General features: G+C 52.1%; 5 protein-coding genes across 5 annotated transcripts; 3 read left to right on the forward strand and 2 right to left on the reverse strand.

Annotated features, from left to right (window-relative positions):
• Positions 1–286: 286 nt before the first annotated feature.
• Positions 287–931, forward strand: GT037_003550 (cell cycle control protein cwf18; the record flags this gene model as incomplete). Its single annotated transcript, XM_038928597.1, has 1 exon — positions 287–931. One exon carries the CDS (start codon positions 287–289, stop codon positions 929–931), a length of 645 nt encoding a protein of 214 aa, XP_038788304.1.
• A 1,467-nt stretch (positions 932–2,398) lies between these two features.
• GT037_003551 (non-specific lipid-transfer protein) lies at positions 2,399–3,895 on the forward strand (the record flags this gene model as incomplete). The annotated part of the gene is made up of 3 exons (XM_038928598.1): positions 2,399–2,726; positions 2,788–2,950; positions 3,013–3,895. The coding sequence occupies 3 exons, from the start codon at positions 2,399–2,401 to the stop codon at positions 3,893–3,895; spliced, it is 1,374 nt and encodes a 457-aa protein (XP_038788305.1).
• Positions 3,896–4,531: 636 nt separating this feature from the next.
• GT037_003552 (succinate-semialdehyde dehydrogenase) lies at positions 4,532–8,052 on the reverse strand (the record flags this gene model as incomplete). The annotated part of the gene is made up of 7 exons (XM_038928599.1): positions 4,532–5,189; positions 5,241–5,965; positions 6,025–6,212; positions 6,431–6,539; positions 6,587–7,830; positions 7,879–7,966; positions 8,017–8,052. The coding sequence occupies 7 exons, from the start codon at positions 8,050–8,052 to the stop codon at positions 4,532–4,534; spliced, it is 3,048 nt and encodes a 1,015-aa protein (XP_038788306.1).
• A 634-nt stretch (positions 8,053–8,686) lies between these two features.
• On the forward strand, positions 8,687–9,562 carry GT037_003553 (uncharacterized protein; the record flags this gene model as incomplete). Its single annotated transcript, XM_038928600.1, has 3 exons — positions 8,687–8,723; positions 8,777–9,228; positions 9,296–9,562. The coding sequence occupies 3 exons, from the start codon at positions 8,687–8,689 to the stop codon at positions 9,560–9,562; spliced, it is 756 nt and encodes a 251-aa protein (XP_038788307.1).
• A 98-nt stretch (positions 9,563–9,660) lies between these two features.
• On the reverse strand, positions 9,661–14,985 carry GT037_003554 (uncharacterized protein; the record flags this gene model as incomplete). The annotated part of the gene is made up of 6 exons (XM_038928601.1): positions 9,661–12,778; positions 13,002–13,315; positions 13,363–13,538; positions 13,825–13,938; positions 14,000–14,763; positions 14,813–14,985. 6 exons carry the CDS (start codon positions 14,983–14,985, stop codon positions 9,661–9,663), a joined length of 4,659 nt encoding a protein of 1,552 aa, XP_038788308.1.
• Positions 14,986–15,847: the final 862 nt, after the last annotated feature.

Genomic DNA, 15,847 nt, shown 5'->3' on the forward strand with positions numbered 1-15,847 from the left:
GTCTTGAATGGGAGCTGGTGGCGGTAACACGAAAACCTGAGAAAGTGCGTACTTGGTCAGGAACGCCAACCGGGGAAGATCTTGGACTCCCGAGCTGTTCTCCGCAACGCTCGCGAACACGACCACAACTTCAGCCATCCCCCATCCCCCATCGCAGCCTTGATCCCCTGCGCATCGTCACACAAGGCTTCTTGCGAAAGAAGACCACGCCACAGCCAAGCTTTCGGCGGCCCCCGGCTCTATATACAGCCAGATTAGGACCTGGCGCAAGCGCAAAGCTCTCACCATGTCTTCACACGAAAAGCTATCGGCAGCCGCCAACGACCGGAAGTCACGCCTCGCACAGCTCAAGTCGCTCAAGCGGAAACAAGAGCAAATCTCAGACGCGCCAGAAGCTGCCGACTCGCCATCCACCCAGCTCCAGACCGAGACATCGCAGGCTCTTATACGCACAGACGAGGAAGGACCTTCAGTAGCAGCGACCTACCTCTCGGGCCGAAACTACGATGCGACGACGCGGAACGTCAAGCTGGGCTTCGACAACCTTCCCATCGCTGACCCCACGAATACCTTGGAATACAAGGCAGAGCAATTAGCGCTGGAAACAAAGGCACAACAGGACGCAGAGAAGGCAGAAGACAAGGGACTAGATCTCTTCAAGTTACAGCCCAAGAAGCCAAACTGGGACCTGAAGAGGGACCTGGAGCACAAGATGAAGGGACTGAATGTACAAACAGACAACGCCATCGCAAAGCTAGTCCGAGAAAGAGTGGAAGCGCAGAAGGCTACAAGAGAAAAGCAACCGACAGATGGAAGCAATGGAGAAGAGGTGGGCATGGACGGCAGTGAGTTGGTCGAGGCCATGCACCTGAAGGAGCAAGAAGACGAGCGAGAAAGGAAAAGGGACGAGGAGGACGAGGACGTGAGCTGAGAGGGCATGGCTAACATTGGACGGATTTTGAAATAAGAGACAAAGACTTTCATCTCAGCTCATGCGCTCCTGAGGCTTGTATCTGCTTCAGGGACGTAGACATGGAAGCACCAACATGTACACCAACCAAAGAAGGCAGGAGCATGACATAACACGCAAATCGAACCACGGGAGAGCAGAACCGGATCTTCGGAGAGTATCTAGGACCTGAGGTCACGATGAAACCACAATTATTGCCTACTCTTTACTACCTATCTCGACGTCAAAGAAGTTCGACCATGCGAAACAGCATCTGCGGGAAGACAAAAAAATAGCAAGTACGCCTATCTTCGGCCTAATGATTTTCTTTCGAGAGGAACAAAAAACATACAACAGCGGGGATTCGCCAGTGGTCACCCACCTGACTACTAATCCGCCGGTATCTTGCTTAACTAGGGCTGAGCGAACGGGAAGCCGTGGTCTCAAGATCCTGTGGTCGTATGTGCTTGTGCAAGAGAAATATAATAATCATATTGACTAGAAAAATTCCGAACTTCTCTCCACTAAGACCACATTGGCCGGTTAAGATGACCTCGGGAGTTTCCGACTGCGGGTACCGATCTTTGAGAAATGTACTTCAATCTAGAAGGCTCCCGAGGTTACTCACCTCGTATTGAATTGACTCCTGCCTTTTGATGAGAGCAGTATCAAAGAACATGGCAGGGCACTATACATACTCCAAGCACTAGTTCTGCGTGAAGACGTGATTGATTCCACCAAGATCGTTGTGAAGCCAAGTTATTGTACTTTGCGTGTATCTGACATATATGCTTGTATTCATGTGCTAGGATGATCAGGGTGAGTCAAGTGCTACTTAGATAGCGTATTGGAAGGCCAAACATGTCGAGACATTTCTCTGATTTTAAAGCGTACTGCCGACTACCGTCGTGCAAGTTTAGTCCAAGTTGTTAGTTGTGTTGTTCTACATTTATCGCATAGAGGTCTAGCCATCGGTCTATCCAGCAAGTGCTTGACTAGGTTATGGAGTGTCAGTGTCGCATGTACTACACAACTCTGCTTTCTGCGCCATACTCAGCGTAAGCCGAACCACAGTGGCTCGTTGCTTACACAACAGGCCATCTCTTCTAGCTTACATACCGAGGAGTTTGCTGAGACTGCATGATGGTTGTCTGGTGTCAGATGTGTCGTGTTGCAGGCTTCCCCACGCGCAGGATCCGGCTATTCTGACCCGCCTTGCCGTTCACGAGTCGCACCTCGGCATCTCCACGCGCCAAAGGTGCTGCAGATGCGGGGACAACCGTCGCGCTGCATACATTATCATGGAGCGCGTCTCTCGGTTGTCCAGCATACTCATCGACCAAGAGCCAACATAGCGGCAACGTACTGCTCTTTCCTTCAATCCTACTTGCGTTCCTTCACTGCTAGAGCTTCTACACGCCTTGCCCTTCCTACCTCACAACCGCCATCATGGTCGGCAAGAAGCAGCCCGTCTACGTCCTCGGCGTGGGCATGACCAAGTTCATCAAACCTCGTGGCAAGGTGGACTATCCCGAACTCGGGTTTGAAGCAGGTGTCAAAGCCATGCTCGACGCGCACATCAACTACGACGACGTCGACCAAGGTGTCGCATGCTACTGCTATGGCGACTCAACTTGCGGTCAGCGCGTCTTCTACCAGTTTGGCATGACTGGCATTCCAGTATACAATGTCAACAACAACTGCTCGACTGGCTCAACAGGCCTGTACATGGGACGAAACATGATTGCGCATGGAGCGGCCGACTGCGTCTTGGTCGGTAAGTGTCCCTGTACAAACTGTATGTGAGGCATGCACTGACTGCGCACACCCATATCTAGTGGGCTTTGAGAAGATGTTCCCAGGGTCGCTGCAGACCTTCTTCCAAGATCGCGCAAACCCGACAGGCACGTCAAGTTTAATGATGAAAGAGACGAGAGGCATTACCAAGGCCCCTGGTGCCGCTCAGATGTTCGGAAACGCTGGACGGGAGCACATGGAGAAGTAAGTTCAGACATGCGCCACACGTACAAGTCACATCCAAACCATTCTGACCGCTTCCATAGATACGGCTCTGAACTCAAAGACTTTGCAGAAATTGGTCGCATCAACCACGCGCACTCCAAGAACAACCCCTACTCGCAATTCCAAGACGAATACACCCTCGAACAAGTCATGAATGCACCCATGATTCACGAACCCCTCACAAAGCTTCAATGCTGCCCGACTTCGGATGGAGCTGCTGCCACAGTCCTTGTCTCGCAGGAGTTTCTCGACAAGCGTCCCGAGCTCAAGGACCAGGCTATCCTAATTGCTGGACAAAGACTCGCGACCGACACACCGTCACTGTTCAACCGAAGCGCAATTGAACTAGTAGGATACAGCATGAGTGAATTGGCTGCCCGTGAAGCACTCGAGGAGGCCAGCGTATCGCCAGACGATGTCAAGGTGTGCGAACTCCATGACTGCTTCTCTGCCAACGAGATGGTTACCATCGAAGCCCTCGGCTTGGCTCCCAAAGGAAAAGCTCATGAGCTGATCCGCAAGGGCGGCATAACCTATGGTGGAAAGGTTGTCATTAACCCCTCTGGCGGTCTGATCTCCAAAGGCCATCCTCTAGGTGCCACGGGTCTCGCCCAATGCGCAGAATTGGTTTGGCACATGCGCGGTTGGGCTAACAATCGCTCAGTCAAGGACACCAAGGTGGCTTTACAACACAACCTGGGTCTCGGGGGCGCGGTAGTCTGCACAGTCTACAAGAGGCACGATGGAAGCGCTGCGACGGATAAGTCAGATGAGCAGATTGGCAAGATTACAGGACTAGGATACAACCCAGCGACTGTCGCGAAGGGCTTCACAAAGGAGCAGGTTGAAGCTGTCAGGAGCAAGAAGGCCAGGAGTCAATGGGCATTACAAGATACAGAACAAAAGGTTGAGGCTAGGTTCTAGGTGTGCAATTGAAATCAACTTGTGCATGTGGTTGTAACAGCGACGACCGTTGTGTGTACAATTCTTGATCATTGCCATTGCACTCGATATGAATTGCGCTCCAGCTGCTCTTTCCAACCCGTTTCTAATGAATCGTGCGAGTCTTGGCAGCCTTTTTGTAGCTCCGTGCTAGACTGGTATTGAGTATCTTTACGTCGCTGGTCTGAGAAGTCATAGAAACATCACTCGCCCACAAGTCACGAAGCGGAAGGAATGGCAGAATATGTCTAGAATGACTATCATGGACTGGTATCTCGATTAAGCTTTTAGCCTTCAGCTTGCCATAAGCAAAAGAGGCTTGCAGTTTTGGTGACGCTTTTGAATGGATGCCACTCCGCTGTAGGATGCATGACAAGGTAAGAAAAATTGTACAGTAGAGTAGAGTAGTAAGCAACTTCATTCAGGCACGCTTGATTAACCACCGGTGGGCTGCCATGTTGAATTATGTCCAATCTCTGCTCAAAACTCGGGATCTTCCATGATGATTCCAAAACTACGACGGCGACAAATCAGAATAGTATCGAAATTTCTGCCAGTTTGGGGAGATGAGTGATTTCTCATTGTTCCGCGTCCATCTCTCTCAGTAGCGGAAGCATTCTAGGCACCGCTCGCCACACCACGTATGTTGATACCGCCTCCTCCGCTTCGCTCAGCGGAGCCGCGGATGTTAATGCCCTCTTGGCTCCGGTTTCGTCCTTGACCGCGAATGTTGATGTCGCCGTCGCGCGTGATACGATCTGCCAGACCGCGACGAGACCGTGATGGCTCCGAGAAGTCGGTAACATGAGGATCACGGTCGTCACCTTTTAGGCGGCCAAACAACTCTTCGGGCTCGTCATCATCGCGTGTAATCCTGTCAGCTAGCGATCGCTTCGGCTGCGGTAGCACGGGCTGTCCGTTCTTGGTCATGCGCGAAAGTAGCGATTCTCCACCTCCTCGTGTCTTGGATACGTCTATAGCGTTTGACCGATGGTGGTTGCCCATTGGTGAAGTGTCAACAAAGAAAGCGTCCTTCTGCCAACGTCCGCTAGCTGTAGGGCCATTCTGACGATCGTAGTTGGCACGGTCGTGCGTCCAACGATCCAGGCTGGGTTCGCGACGACGGCGGTTGTTACGGCTACGACTTCGGCTGCGGTACCGCCGACGGCCTGCGTGCGTTTCGTGCTCGGCAAACCCGAATCGGCCGTCGCCTTCTTCGTCAGAGGCCGGGGAGGCACTGCGTCCTCGCAGGCGACCAAAGCGTGGCTCTGCCGGACTGGGACTGTTAGCCTGCTGGTCAGCCATGGAAGGACATGTGCTGGCGTACCTTCTTGAGCCTGGTCGGTACGAGTCGACGTCTTGGCCCTGGGCATCGTTCCTGAGCCTGCCTGAAGCTGGTTGACGGCCCCCCCTGCCGCGACCCCGGTTGTCTCGCCCGTCGCGGGCGTCGCGAAAGTCTCGTCCGTTCCGGCGCGGGCCCCTCTGGTCAAGGCCTGAATCGCCCATGGACTCATCTCCACTATTTCTCCGCCTTGGTCGCTCACCAGATGCCATTTCCTCGTCGCCGTAATCCAGATAGTCTTTCTTTGGAGGCGGCTTTCGCCGCGGCTCCCTCTGACGGTTGCCAGCGACATCGGGGTTGCGCTGGTAGTAGTTGCTCCTAGTGGCCGCGCCCCTCGGCTTCTGATCCCCGGCGTTGGACTGCCTGACCATGAGCACGCTGTCCAGCTTCTTCGAGTACGATTTCGCCCTCCGGGGCTCTTGCATGGAGACGTTGCTGAAGTCACCGTTGTCGGGGTGTGTGAGGATGGTCAGGGCAAGCGTCGCGTCTTCTTTGTTGTAGAACTCGAGGTTGACCGAGTTGTCGTTGACCCAGCGCAGCTGCTTGACGCGCGGGTCTGACTGACAATGCTCCATAGCCCAGTAGAGCGGATCGTTGGGGTCGAAGTCGCTCACGCCCTGGAGGTTGAGGGATTCCGGCCATGGCTCGTGTACAATAATGTCCTCGGTGTAGGCCGCGGGCACGCTTCGCTCTGCTTCGGCCGCGTTGTTCTGCCGTGCGCATGTCAGTCAACTGCGCTCTTTGTTGTGCAGCCTTGCGCATTGCTCACTTGGACAACCTGCTGTGGTTGCGACGCTTGTGCTGCCGGTGCTATGTTTTCGCCTACATCAATGTCAATATCGTAGGCGACATCGGTCATGTCAGTGTCATCCATGGCGCCGAAGTTTAACAAAGAGGTTTTGGCAATTGGGCGACGTTGTTGGTGCAACTTCGAGAGCAGCGCGCGCCGCTGGTAAGCTCCAAAGCGCGGGCACTAACGTGATCACGTGCAGGACTGGGGTGCCCGACAACACGACTGTGCGCCATTGTCCTTCATCACTAACAATCGTTTCTACATCAAAATCACGCCCAATGGTCACGGCATACGCGCGAGACAGTGCATGCGTCCGAGACAGACATCATCCTCCAAAACCAGCTACTAACTCGCAACTACTGCTCCTCTAGCGTAAAAGTACCAGTCTTCGTAATCAGATACTCGTTCACAGCGACATCCTTCCCAGACTCCTTGCCATAGCCAGATTGCTTGATGCCCCCAAATGGCGACTCTGCAGCGGAAGAGTTGCCCTAGAATGCATTAGTACATTAACGCAATGCCTTCGCGCCTGACTTACCGTATTCAGGCCAATCATGCCAGCCTCCAGATTCTCGAATAGTCTCCACGTGCGATCGACGTTCTTTGTGAAGCAGTAGGAAGCAAGACCCATGCTGGTATCATTGGCCTCCCTCACCGCTTCGTCTTCAGTATCAAACCTGATGAATGTGCTGATCGGGGCAAAAGCCTCTTCATTGGCAATATCCATGTCTGAGGTCACGCCGGTAATGACAGTAGGCTCGAAGAAGTAGCCACCATCTTTCTTGATTTTGTTTCCACCCGTGTGGATCTTCGCGCCTTTTTTCTTCGCATCTTCAACAAGCGCGAGCGCTTTTTCGACGCCTCGTGGGGTCGTCACTGGTCCCATTGTGGTCTTCTCATCTGAACCGTGGCCGACAACGATCTTTTGCGTCTCTTCATTCCAGCGTTCGAGGAACTTGTCAAAAATACCAGATTGAACGTATATCCGGTTCGCAGTGATACAAGCTTGACCCGCGTGTCGATATTTCAGTGCGAAGATCTGGGTCATAGCCTGTTCAATGTTTGCATCGTCAAAGATCAGAACAGGACAGTTGCCTCCCAGCTCCAGTGTAACTTTCTTCAGATTATCGGCACACATCTTAGCAACTAGCTTGCCAACGCGTGTAGAGCCTGTGAAGGTGACTTTACTGACAAGTGGATGCCGACAGAGTGCTTCACTGAGTTCTGGTGTCTTTTCAAGATCAGTAGTCAGGACATTCAAAGCTCCCTTGGGGAATCCAGCTTCTTGCGCGAGATACGCAAGCGTGAGTATAGTGATTGGTGTCTCTGGGCTGGGCTTTACAATCATTGTACAGCCCGCAGCCAATGCGGCACCGGCTTTGCGAAGAACCATCGCGATGGGAAAGTTCCATGGTACCAACGCAGCAGCAACGCCGAGTGGCTGCTTGATTGTGAAGATGCGTCTGTTTGGTAGTGCAGGAGTGAAAACACTGCCCTGTATACGTTCTGCTTCTCCAGCAAACCACCATGTGAAGCCCGTCGAATAGTCAATCTCTCCATACGCCTCAGATATGGGTTTACCGGTTTCGTACACAAGGATAGTCGCTATATCATCCCTGTTCTCTTTGATGAGAGCGTCCCATCGGTAGAGCATCTGCGCCCGTTGTCGAGGGCTGATCTTCTTGTAATTCTTGAAACACTCGTGTGAGCTTTTGACAGCATTGTCTACATCTGACGCATCGTTTGTAGGACACTCGATCCACGGCTTCCCAGTTCCAGGGTCTATGGGCTTGTCAGATCGGAGTCTTCAAATGCGCTCCAGTGACAGACCAACTACTTCAAATGTCTTTCCTGATTTCGCTCGTACCCAGCTACCATCCACAAAGGATAGGTTGTGTAGCAAACTTGGATTTTTGAGCTTGAAAGTATCAGTACAATATGAGAAACTATTGAGTAGTCTGTACACACCTTAAACGGCAGCTGATGTTTGCTGTCCACAGCCATGTTGCTATTGGTCAGAGTCTTGTCTGCGTATTCTATAGGCCTAGAAAGTGGTCGTATCGAGAGATACGTATCGGTAGCCGAAGATAATCAGCGCAAAGCAGTGTGCTCTAGTAACGAGGAGTTGTGATGTTCGAGCGGAGAGCGCGCCGATTCCGCGATCATCAACAAAGGCATCTGCAGACACCAAAAGCTTCCCCACCTTTCATCATATAGCCTACATGACCGATTTGTTGATTAGCTATTACACTCGGCTATTCCAATAAAGGTGATCCGGAGGGACGCCAGAGACGCTGGACACAGAGGAGCTATCGGGGTAGATGACTTCCAATTGGTTCAAATCTCGGTGGTCCTCCAAAATGATATCAACCTCATGCGGGGCATCACGCTTACCCCTCACTGTTGTGCTGTGCTGGAACCCTGGAAACGACTAGTCGGCAGACTGTGATTGGAGATGCGATACCGGTGACAGACAGCAGGGTGCATGAAATGGTGGGCAAGACCGTACTGTCCTTCTCGCAGTCACAACATCAACACCGTTGCTGCCTATCCGACAATCGACATTGGCGCTGGTAGTCCGAAATCGTGGTCGATTAAACATAACTCATTGTGAACCGCAGGCGCTAGAGCTCTCGTCATGGGCAGACTAGACGGCAAAGTCGCCATCGTAACTGGTACATCGCATCCTCATGTCTTGCCTCTCATAATTCACTAACAACCTCAACAGGTGGCGGCTCAGGTTTCGGCGCTGGTATTTCAAAAGGAATGGCCTCCGAAGGAGCCAAAGTCCTTGTCTGCGACATCAATCAATCTGGTGGCGAAGCAACTGCAGCAACAAATCCCTCCTCCCTTGCTTTTCACCAAATGGATGTTACCAAAACCTCAGACTGGAAAGCCACCATCTCAACCTGTATCGAGAAATTTGGCCGCTGTGATATTCTCGTGAACAACGCAGGTTGGAGTTATACTAACAAACCTACCACGACTGTCACTGAAGATGAATTCGAAAAGGTCTTTGACGTCAACGTTAAAGGTGTATATCTGGGCTGCAATGCTTGGGTAGATCAAGCTATTGAGCGCAAAGAAGGAGGTGTGATCATCAATATTGCCAGTGTTGGGGCTACGCGGCCAAGACCAGGATTGGTGTGGTACAATGCGAGTAAAGGCGCGATATGGAACGTGAGTCATGTCTTCCTGTAGTGGCTCCAATCTGCATGAGTGTTGTATTTACTCACATTCCATTCAGGCGACAAAAGGACTTGCAGCAGAATACGGTCCACATCAGATCCGCGTCGTATCCATTTGCCCGCTCGTTACAGCTACAGGTCTCTTCTCGAGTTTTACCGGAATGGAAGATACGCCGGAAAACAGGACGAAGTTCACGTCTAATGTACCTATGGGCAGGATTGGGGAAGTAGATGATGTGGTGAATGCGTGTATATTCATGGCAAGTAAGGAGGCAGGGTTCATCACTGGGGTCAATCTCGAAGTGGATGGTGGGCGGTGTATCTAATCTACCCTTGCTACAAAAGCTAGTTCAGGAAAATCATTATGAAAGACTTCCGCCCTGAATGAAGCTTTTGAATGCCGTCACACCCCATCTATTCGATCCTAGCCGTGCATATGCACATCCTCATCCTCTCCATAATCCCATGCTTCGTCTGTGTCAAGCAATTCGTCAATCTCCTTCCTCCTTCTGACTTCCTCGCTATCTTCATCGATTCCATCGATCAACGCATCTTGCACAAACGCACCCGTCCTATCCTCCTTACTCATCACAATGTCCCTATCAACATCCACAGCCCAACCTTCCCAGACCGCACCTCTCTGGGTCTCCTTCATCCTCCCCCTACTAGCCCTCCACCTCTTCGTCAATTCCCGCTCTCTCGCTGCTGGCGATCCCGTCTTCATAAGATGATAAGCCTGTCTTACCCTCTCATAAACAGCACGATGTGAGACTGAAGTATCTCTCGTCGGTGCTATGTAGCTCTCCAATACTTTGTACTTGCCTTTTCGCACCCTATCCTGCGCATTGATCCACACACCCAAAGGTAAGAAGACGGCACGACTAAGAGTGATTTTCCCGCTTAGAGGGTGCGTATATCCGAGAAGAAAAGCATCTGTTTCGGCACAGCCACTGTTGCCTAATTTCATTCCGCCTGGACCAATGGTGTTAGAGGGGATGAGGATTCTGGGTAAAAAGATCTGAACTGGAATGCCATTATGAGAGGTGGTAAAAGGCGAGGTGGCTAGCAAGCTTGGTGCTAGGGACGAAAGTGGAGAGGGCGGTGGTCGAAGTGTGAGTGGAGATGGAGTGATACGCTGCATATTGGCGTGGTGACGCTCTTGGGCTGATTTGTACTGACTACCTAGGCTGTTAGGAGCTGGCATATCTGGTTCTCGTAGTAATGTCGGCCCAGTATTACGAAGTCCCTGATGAAGGCTAGTAGCATGACCCAGGGCTAGAAGGCGCTGCGCGAAATTTGGTGGTCGTGCAGGAGTAGAGAATTCAGATCCAACCGGATAAGATGGTGATGTCTGAATTCGTTGAGGCAGATTTGAGCTGTAAGTATCAGATTGAGGTTTAGTAGAGGGGTAGGCCGCCGCCGGCGGCGGTGGAGGTCCGAGCGGAGGGGGCATGTTTCCAGAGATAAAAGGACCATCGCGTTCAAATCCGGGTGGTGGTGGCACAGTTGTGTTTGAAGATCGAGATGCTATCAGAACAGATGGTCGAGGATAAGAACCTTGCCCGGTCTCCGTGGGTGGATCGGATGCTCTTTGTATCATGTTCGAAGCATCGGATCTAGTGTTGCTGGTAGATTGAGGACCTTGCACACTTACCTGTCCACCCAGGACATTTTGTTGGATTCTAGCACTGTTCGAAGCCATAATTTCCTGGTATTGCAGCACTGGTGTCGGTTGTTGTGCTTGGTTTGGGGTATTGTCTCGCACGTTCTCCGCTATATACGATGACATCGACCTTCTTGGGGGATCAGGACCAGAGGTAGACGGACCACTGTGCCCGGATGGATATTGTTGCTGCAAGAAAAACGAAGGATTGAAGTCAAAAGAGCTTCGAGGTTGACTGGACGTCATTACTGGAGGTGGACGCGATGGCGGTGGTAGATTTGGAAGAGGGAGCGTTGAGACCGGCGGTAGTACTGGTCCAGGTAGTGTACACAATCCGTCCCCAGAGGCACTGATGTCATCATTTGAGTCTCCATCGGTGATCCCATTGCCTTCATCTTCGTTCTTCGACCCATGGCCATCAGTATCGACAGAAGAAGGTGGGCTTGCTAACCGCCCATCAGGCCCGCATATCCCTAGTAAGGCTGCTCTGTCCATTGCGCCTTTGAAAAGCAGGCTTTTCGTCTTACCCACAAGTGGTACAGGAACGATGTTGATTTTCTGATTTCTCTCATCCTTAGTCTGCTGAATCTCACGTGATATTTGGCCAGCTATTTCCAGACTGCGAATGGTTGGGGGCATGATAGGGATGAGAGGCACACCAGACGAACCTGCAGAAATAGTGCTGTGACCAGCAAGCTGGGCCTCGTGTGCCAACTTGTTGCTGATGGCAATTTCCATCTGCTTTACTCTCTGTTTCTCTTTGGCTGAATGAATCATCTGCGCAAGGTTCGCATCTTTCTCGTAGTTTTCGAGGCCATGTGCTCCCTCACGCGATGGCGTGTCTTTCAGACTCATTGTCTGACACCTCTTGTAATCTTTCAACTGTTGCGGAGTAACCCCAGCTTCCATGAGCAGGTAAAGGGCGCGTTGGCGTGATTTGAAGCAAGCAGCGTGGTACTTCGCTCGTTTGACCCGGTCCCGAGGAATATTGATAAGAGGCGGCAGAGGCTCGTTGAGCTTCGGAGGTTGTATGCCGAAATGTACTTCGTGATACTGTAGACGCTCACTTTCTTCCAACTTACGCTCAAATGTCACCACATTGGGCTTCTGACGCATCTTCTTGGTGGGCGAATTTTGAGCGAGCTCTTCTGCGTTGGCGTGTTTTGGTGTCTTGATTCCTGTTCCATATTCCTTCCCGTCTCTTGTGATACTGTTTGCCTCGCCTATTTTCTTTTTAACGTCCTCCGGAACAAGAATCGGATGATATTCAAAGTCCCATAAGCTTGGAATCTCTCCATACAGAGCCGCGTTCAAGGCTTTTCCATCTCCCTCGTAGAAGTCGATCCATCGGTATAGAAACTCGATAAAATTTGGCACCACAGTGCTGTTGACCTGGACGATGTCGACCAATATACGCAGCATATCCTCCTGATGCATCAGCTCGGGATCGAGTCTGCGAACCTGGGCGGTTATTGGGGGCGCGCCATGACCTAAAGGTGGCTGCATAGTAGGACTGTTCGGCTGTCTCGGATCGATACGAGGCTTCTTGGGTGAGTGTAGTGCTACGGCTGGCTGGTGAGTAGCGGTTTCATCAACCTGCCATTGCACGCACCACGTCCACAGCTCTTTGCCCGTCTCCAGTGACTTGCGCTCTGTGAAGTCGTGCAGAAGCGCCATGAAGATGTCATGGTTCGTGTCCATGCGGTAGACGATGGCGTGTTGCTTGTACTGCTCATAAGGCACGAGTGTGGGCAGCGGCTCAACGTTGCCAATGACGTCCTGCAATTCCAGATAGCGGTCGTCGAACAGATCGAGGACCTTGCCATGAGATGCCATGTTTGCGCAGGCATGTGCGGTATTGTTGGAGACAAAATTATGACTGACTTGATGTTGTTAGGTGGGAGGAGGGCTAGGCAGACGCGTAGTGCTGCCATGCAAACGCAAACGAACAATAGGAACAGATAGTGCGGAGACGTGAACCTTTGCGGATCCAATTGCAAGCCCCAGATATTTGTACAGTCGCAGGAAGGGTATCGTCGCAGCCGTGCTATCGCGCCACCTTCACATGCTTCTAATCTACACGCGCACGGGCAAACGCTTACTTGCTGCCCTCCCTGATCTTCTGCAGTATGGCACTTGCCCTGTCTTCGGCCTCTTCGCGTACTCTCCTCCAATCCGTCGTGTACACCTTCTTCACGCCCTCCTCGAGGCTCCTGTTCCACCTGTCCTTAGCCATTTCAGCTAGACCAACCGGCACTTCCCGACTTGTGGGCTCTGGCTCCGGCTTCTTGGGCTCGTAGAAGTCGGTAAGGACTTGGCGTTGCTGTCTTAGGAGCGCGGCCTGTGTTGTGCGGTTTTGTGTGTGCAGCGAGATGGTGAGGTAGAGAACGCCCGTGGTGAGGGTGACGCCCCCGAGCTGTCTTGGGTTAGCTGGCATCACTGCAAGGGGCCGGTAGCACCTACGAAGCCGGTGATGAAGCCCATGGCTGCGCTGGACCAAGGTTGACGTGTGCGCGAGGTTGAGATGCTCTCTTGCTGGATGCGTCGAGGGCCAATGGCTTCGCAGGTGGATGCACTGCCTTGTCTCACTATCTCTCTATGAATACGATAGGCCGTCTTGGGCGTGGATGCGGGGATGTCTAGATGGTGGAAAGTTGACTCGGGTGTGAGGTCAGCGCTGAAATCGCGCCATGCCCTCGAACGCAGCTAGCGCCGGCGCGCCCGACTCCACCACACACACCTGCACCGAGTAAACACATGTTGTGGGCAATCACCGTGTGCTGCGGGGACATTGTACAGAGTTGAATCAGATTGTAATTTTGCCTGTCTTTTCCTCCCTTGTCTGCATCATCCGCTCCTTCTCGTCCAACACGATGCTCTACGACCCGCCAATGATATCCGCTGTCCTGGTCGGTTTTCCGTCACCTCCACTCCCATCCAAGCCTGCACCACCATCTCGGTACTGCTCAAGTGACGGCGTATCGGCATAGCACGACTTCATGAAGCTCTCAGGGTAGCGTCCACCACTAACCTCCACCTCTAAATGGGGGCGCACAAAGTCAGCCTATGTCTCACATGCAGTCCGCACAGACACACTTACCTTCACATGACTTGCGAATCTTTTGTTCCTCCTCTTTACTCACTTCAATCTTCAAACTTCCCACGTTCTCTTCCAGGCGCGCAGCCTTAGTCGTGCCTGGGATAGGGAAAATGTCCTCACCCTGCGCCATCAACCACGCCAAAGTCAATTGGCTGGGAGTGACGCCTTTGGCCTTTGCAACCTCGGTGATCTGCTCCACAAGCTTGAGGTTCTTGGGAAAGTTCTCGGCGCTGAAGCGAGGCGCAAATCGACGGAAATCGCTTTCTTCAAAGTCCTCTGGGCCCTTGAGGGCACCACTCAACATACCGCGGTTTAGAGGCGAGTAGGCAACCACGGCCACACCTAGCTCACGGCATGTCTTCAGTAGGTCAATTTGCTTGCTCTCAATTTCTAGGGCAAAAGGAGAGTATTCAACCTGTACAGCAGAGATAGGATGAACTTTGTGCGCTCTTCGCAACGTCTCGGCGCTGACTTCTGAAAGACCGAGATACTTTACTTTCTTGAGATTGACAAGGTCAGCCATGGCTTGCACAGTGAGTTCGATGGGCGTCTTCTGGTCAACACGGTGGCAGTAGTAAAGATCGATCTGTTCAATTCCGAGCCGTTGCAGAGACTTCTCGACGGCCTCCTTGACGTATTCTGGAGAAGAGTCGATCTCAGCGCCCATGTTCTTGACCGCGAATTTGGTTGCTAGGAAGATATCATTGCGCTTGTCGGGGTTGGCCTTGAACCACTTCCCAATCAAGTCTTCGTTGTCGCCGTACCTAAAGCACTTGTAAGCTGTTGCTAGACCTGCAATTGCGACCATCGTACATGTCTGAAGAGTCCCAGAAACGTTCGCCTAGCTCATGAGCCCTGTCAAGCAGCGCTAGACGCTCAGAGTCAGGTTTGGGCTGACCATAGAAGGCGGACAGGCCCATGAGGCCAAAACCCAGGCGAGTGACTTGGGGGCCATCGCGACCGAGAGGTGCAGTGGGTAGAGACATTATAGAAATCGCGAAGCTTGTATTTGAGTAGTGTTGGTGATTGTGACAGTTGGTTTTTGCAAGTGAAGTTGTCGTTATTTATGTTATTGTGGTTCGATCTGCTGAGTATCGACGGGAGTAGTGTCTTCCGGCGGATATAAGACAAGCTGCCGCAGAACTTCGACCGAGAGAGATTGTTAGTTGTTGGAGATGTAGGTTCTGGACGGACCAAGTCGGATGAGCTTGATCTTTGAGCACCTGGCGCGTACCCATCATCGCAATGACGCTGGCACTCCACACATAATGACGGACGACCCCGCCGTTAACTCCTTAACCCCGCTATTGATGAAATCATACCTATCCGTTGATACAGATACTACCCAGCACTGCACATGCAGCTCGAATGTGAAGTTTGAGCCTCTACGAAGATTCCTATGAACAAATCACGCCGACGATTGGGCTGACTGCACGACATGGTGAAGATTATCTGGTGTACCAAAGTGGGACGGAGTGATACGGAGATAAGGCGCCGGTGCTCCGTTCGAGTGGTGATCTACTGTGGCTGGATGAAGACAGAGTCAGAATGAGAAGCCCAAGGCTTTCGGAGTGTGTTACACGCTATGTCTTGTGTGGCTTGACGTTGAAATTCGCGAAGGGTCGACTAAAGTGTCGCTGACTGCGCAGCTGCCGGACACTTCCCGCGAACCATCCGACAAGCGGATTAGCGTCCGTCAAACTTCACGACACCACATCTCCCTCCCCCACTATGGCGAACCGCGTTCGTAACGTCGCCGCCACACTCAACAGTGGGACAATGTCTAGATCCCAGACATCTCGCTCAGATTTCTTGGTTAGATACTGACACTTAGTGACGACCTGTTAA

The sequence above is a fragment of the Alternaria burnsii genome, assembly GCF_013036055.1.
Source record: "Alternaria burnsii strain CBS107.38 chromosome Unknown 730, whole genome shotgun sequence".
Lineage (NCBI taxonomy): Eukaryota > Fungi > Ascomycota > Dothideomycetes > Pleosporales > Pleosporaceae > Alternaria > Alternaria burnsii.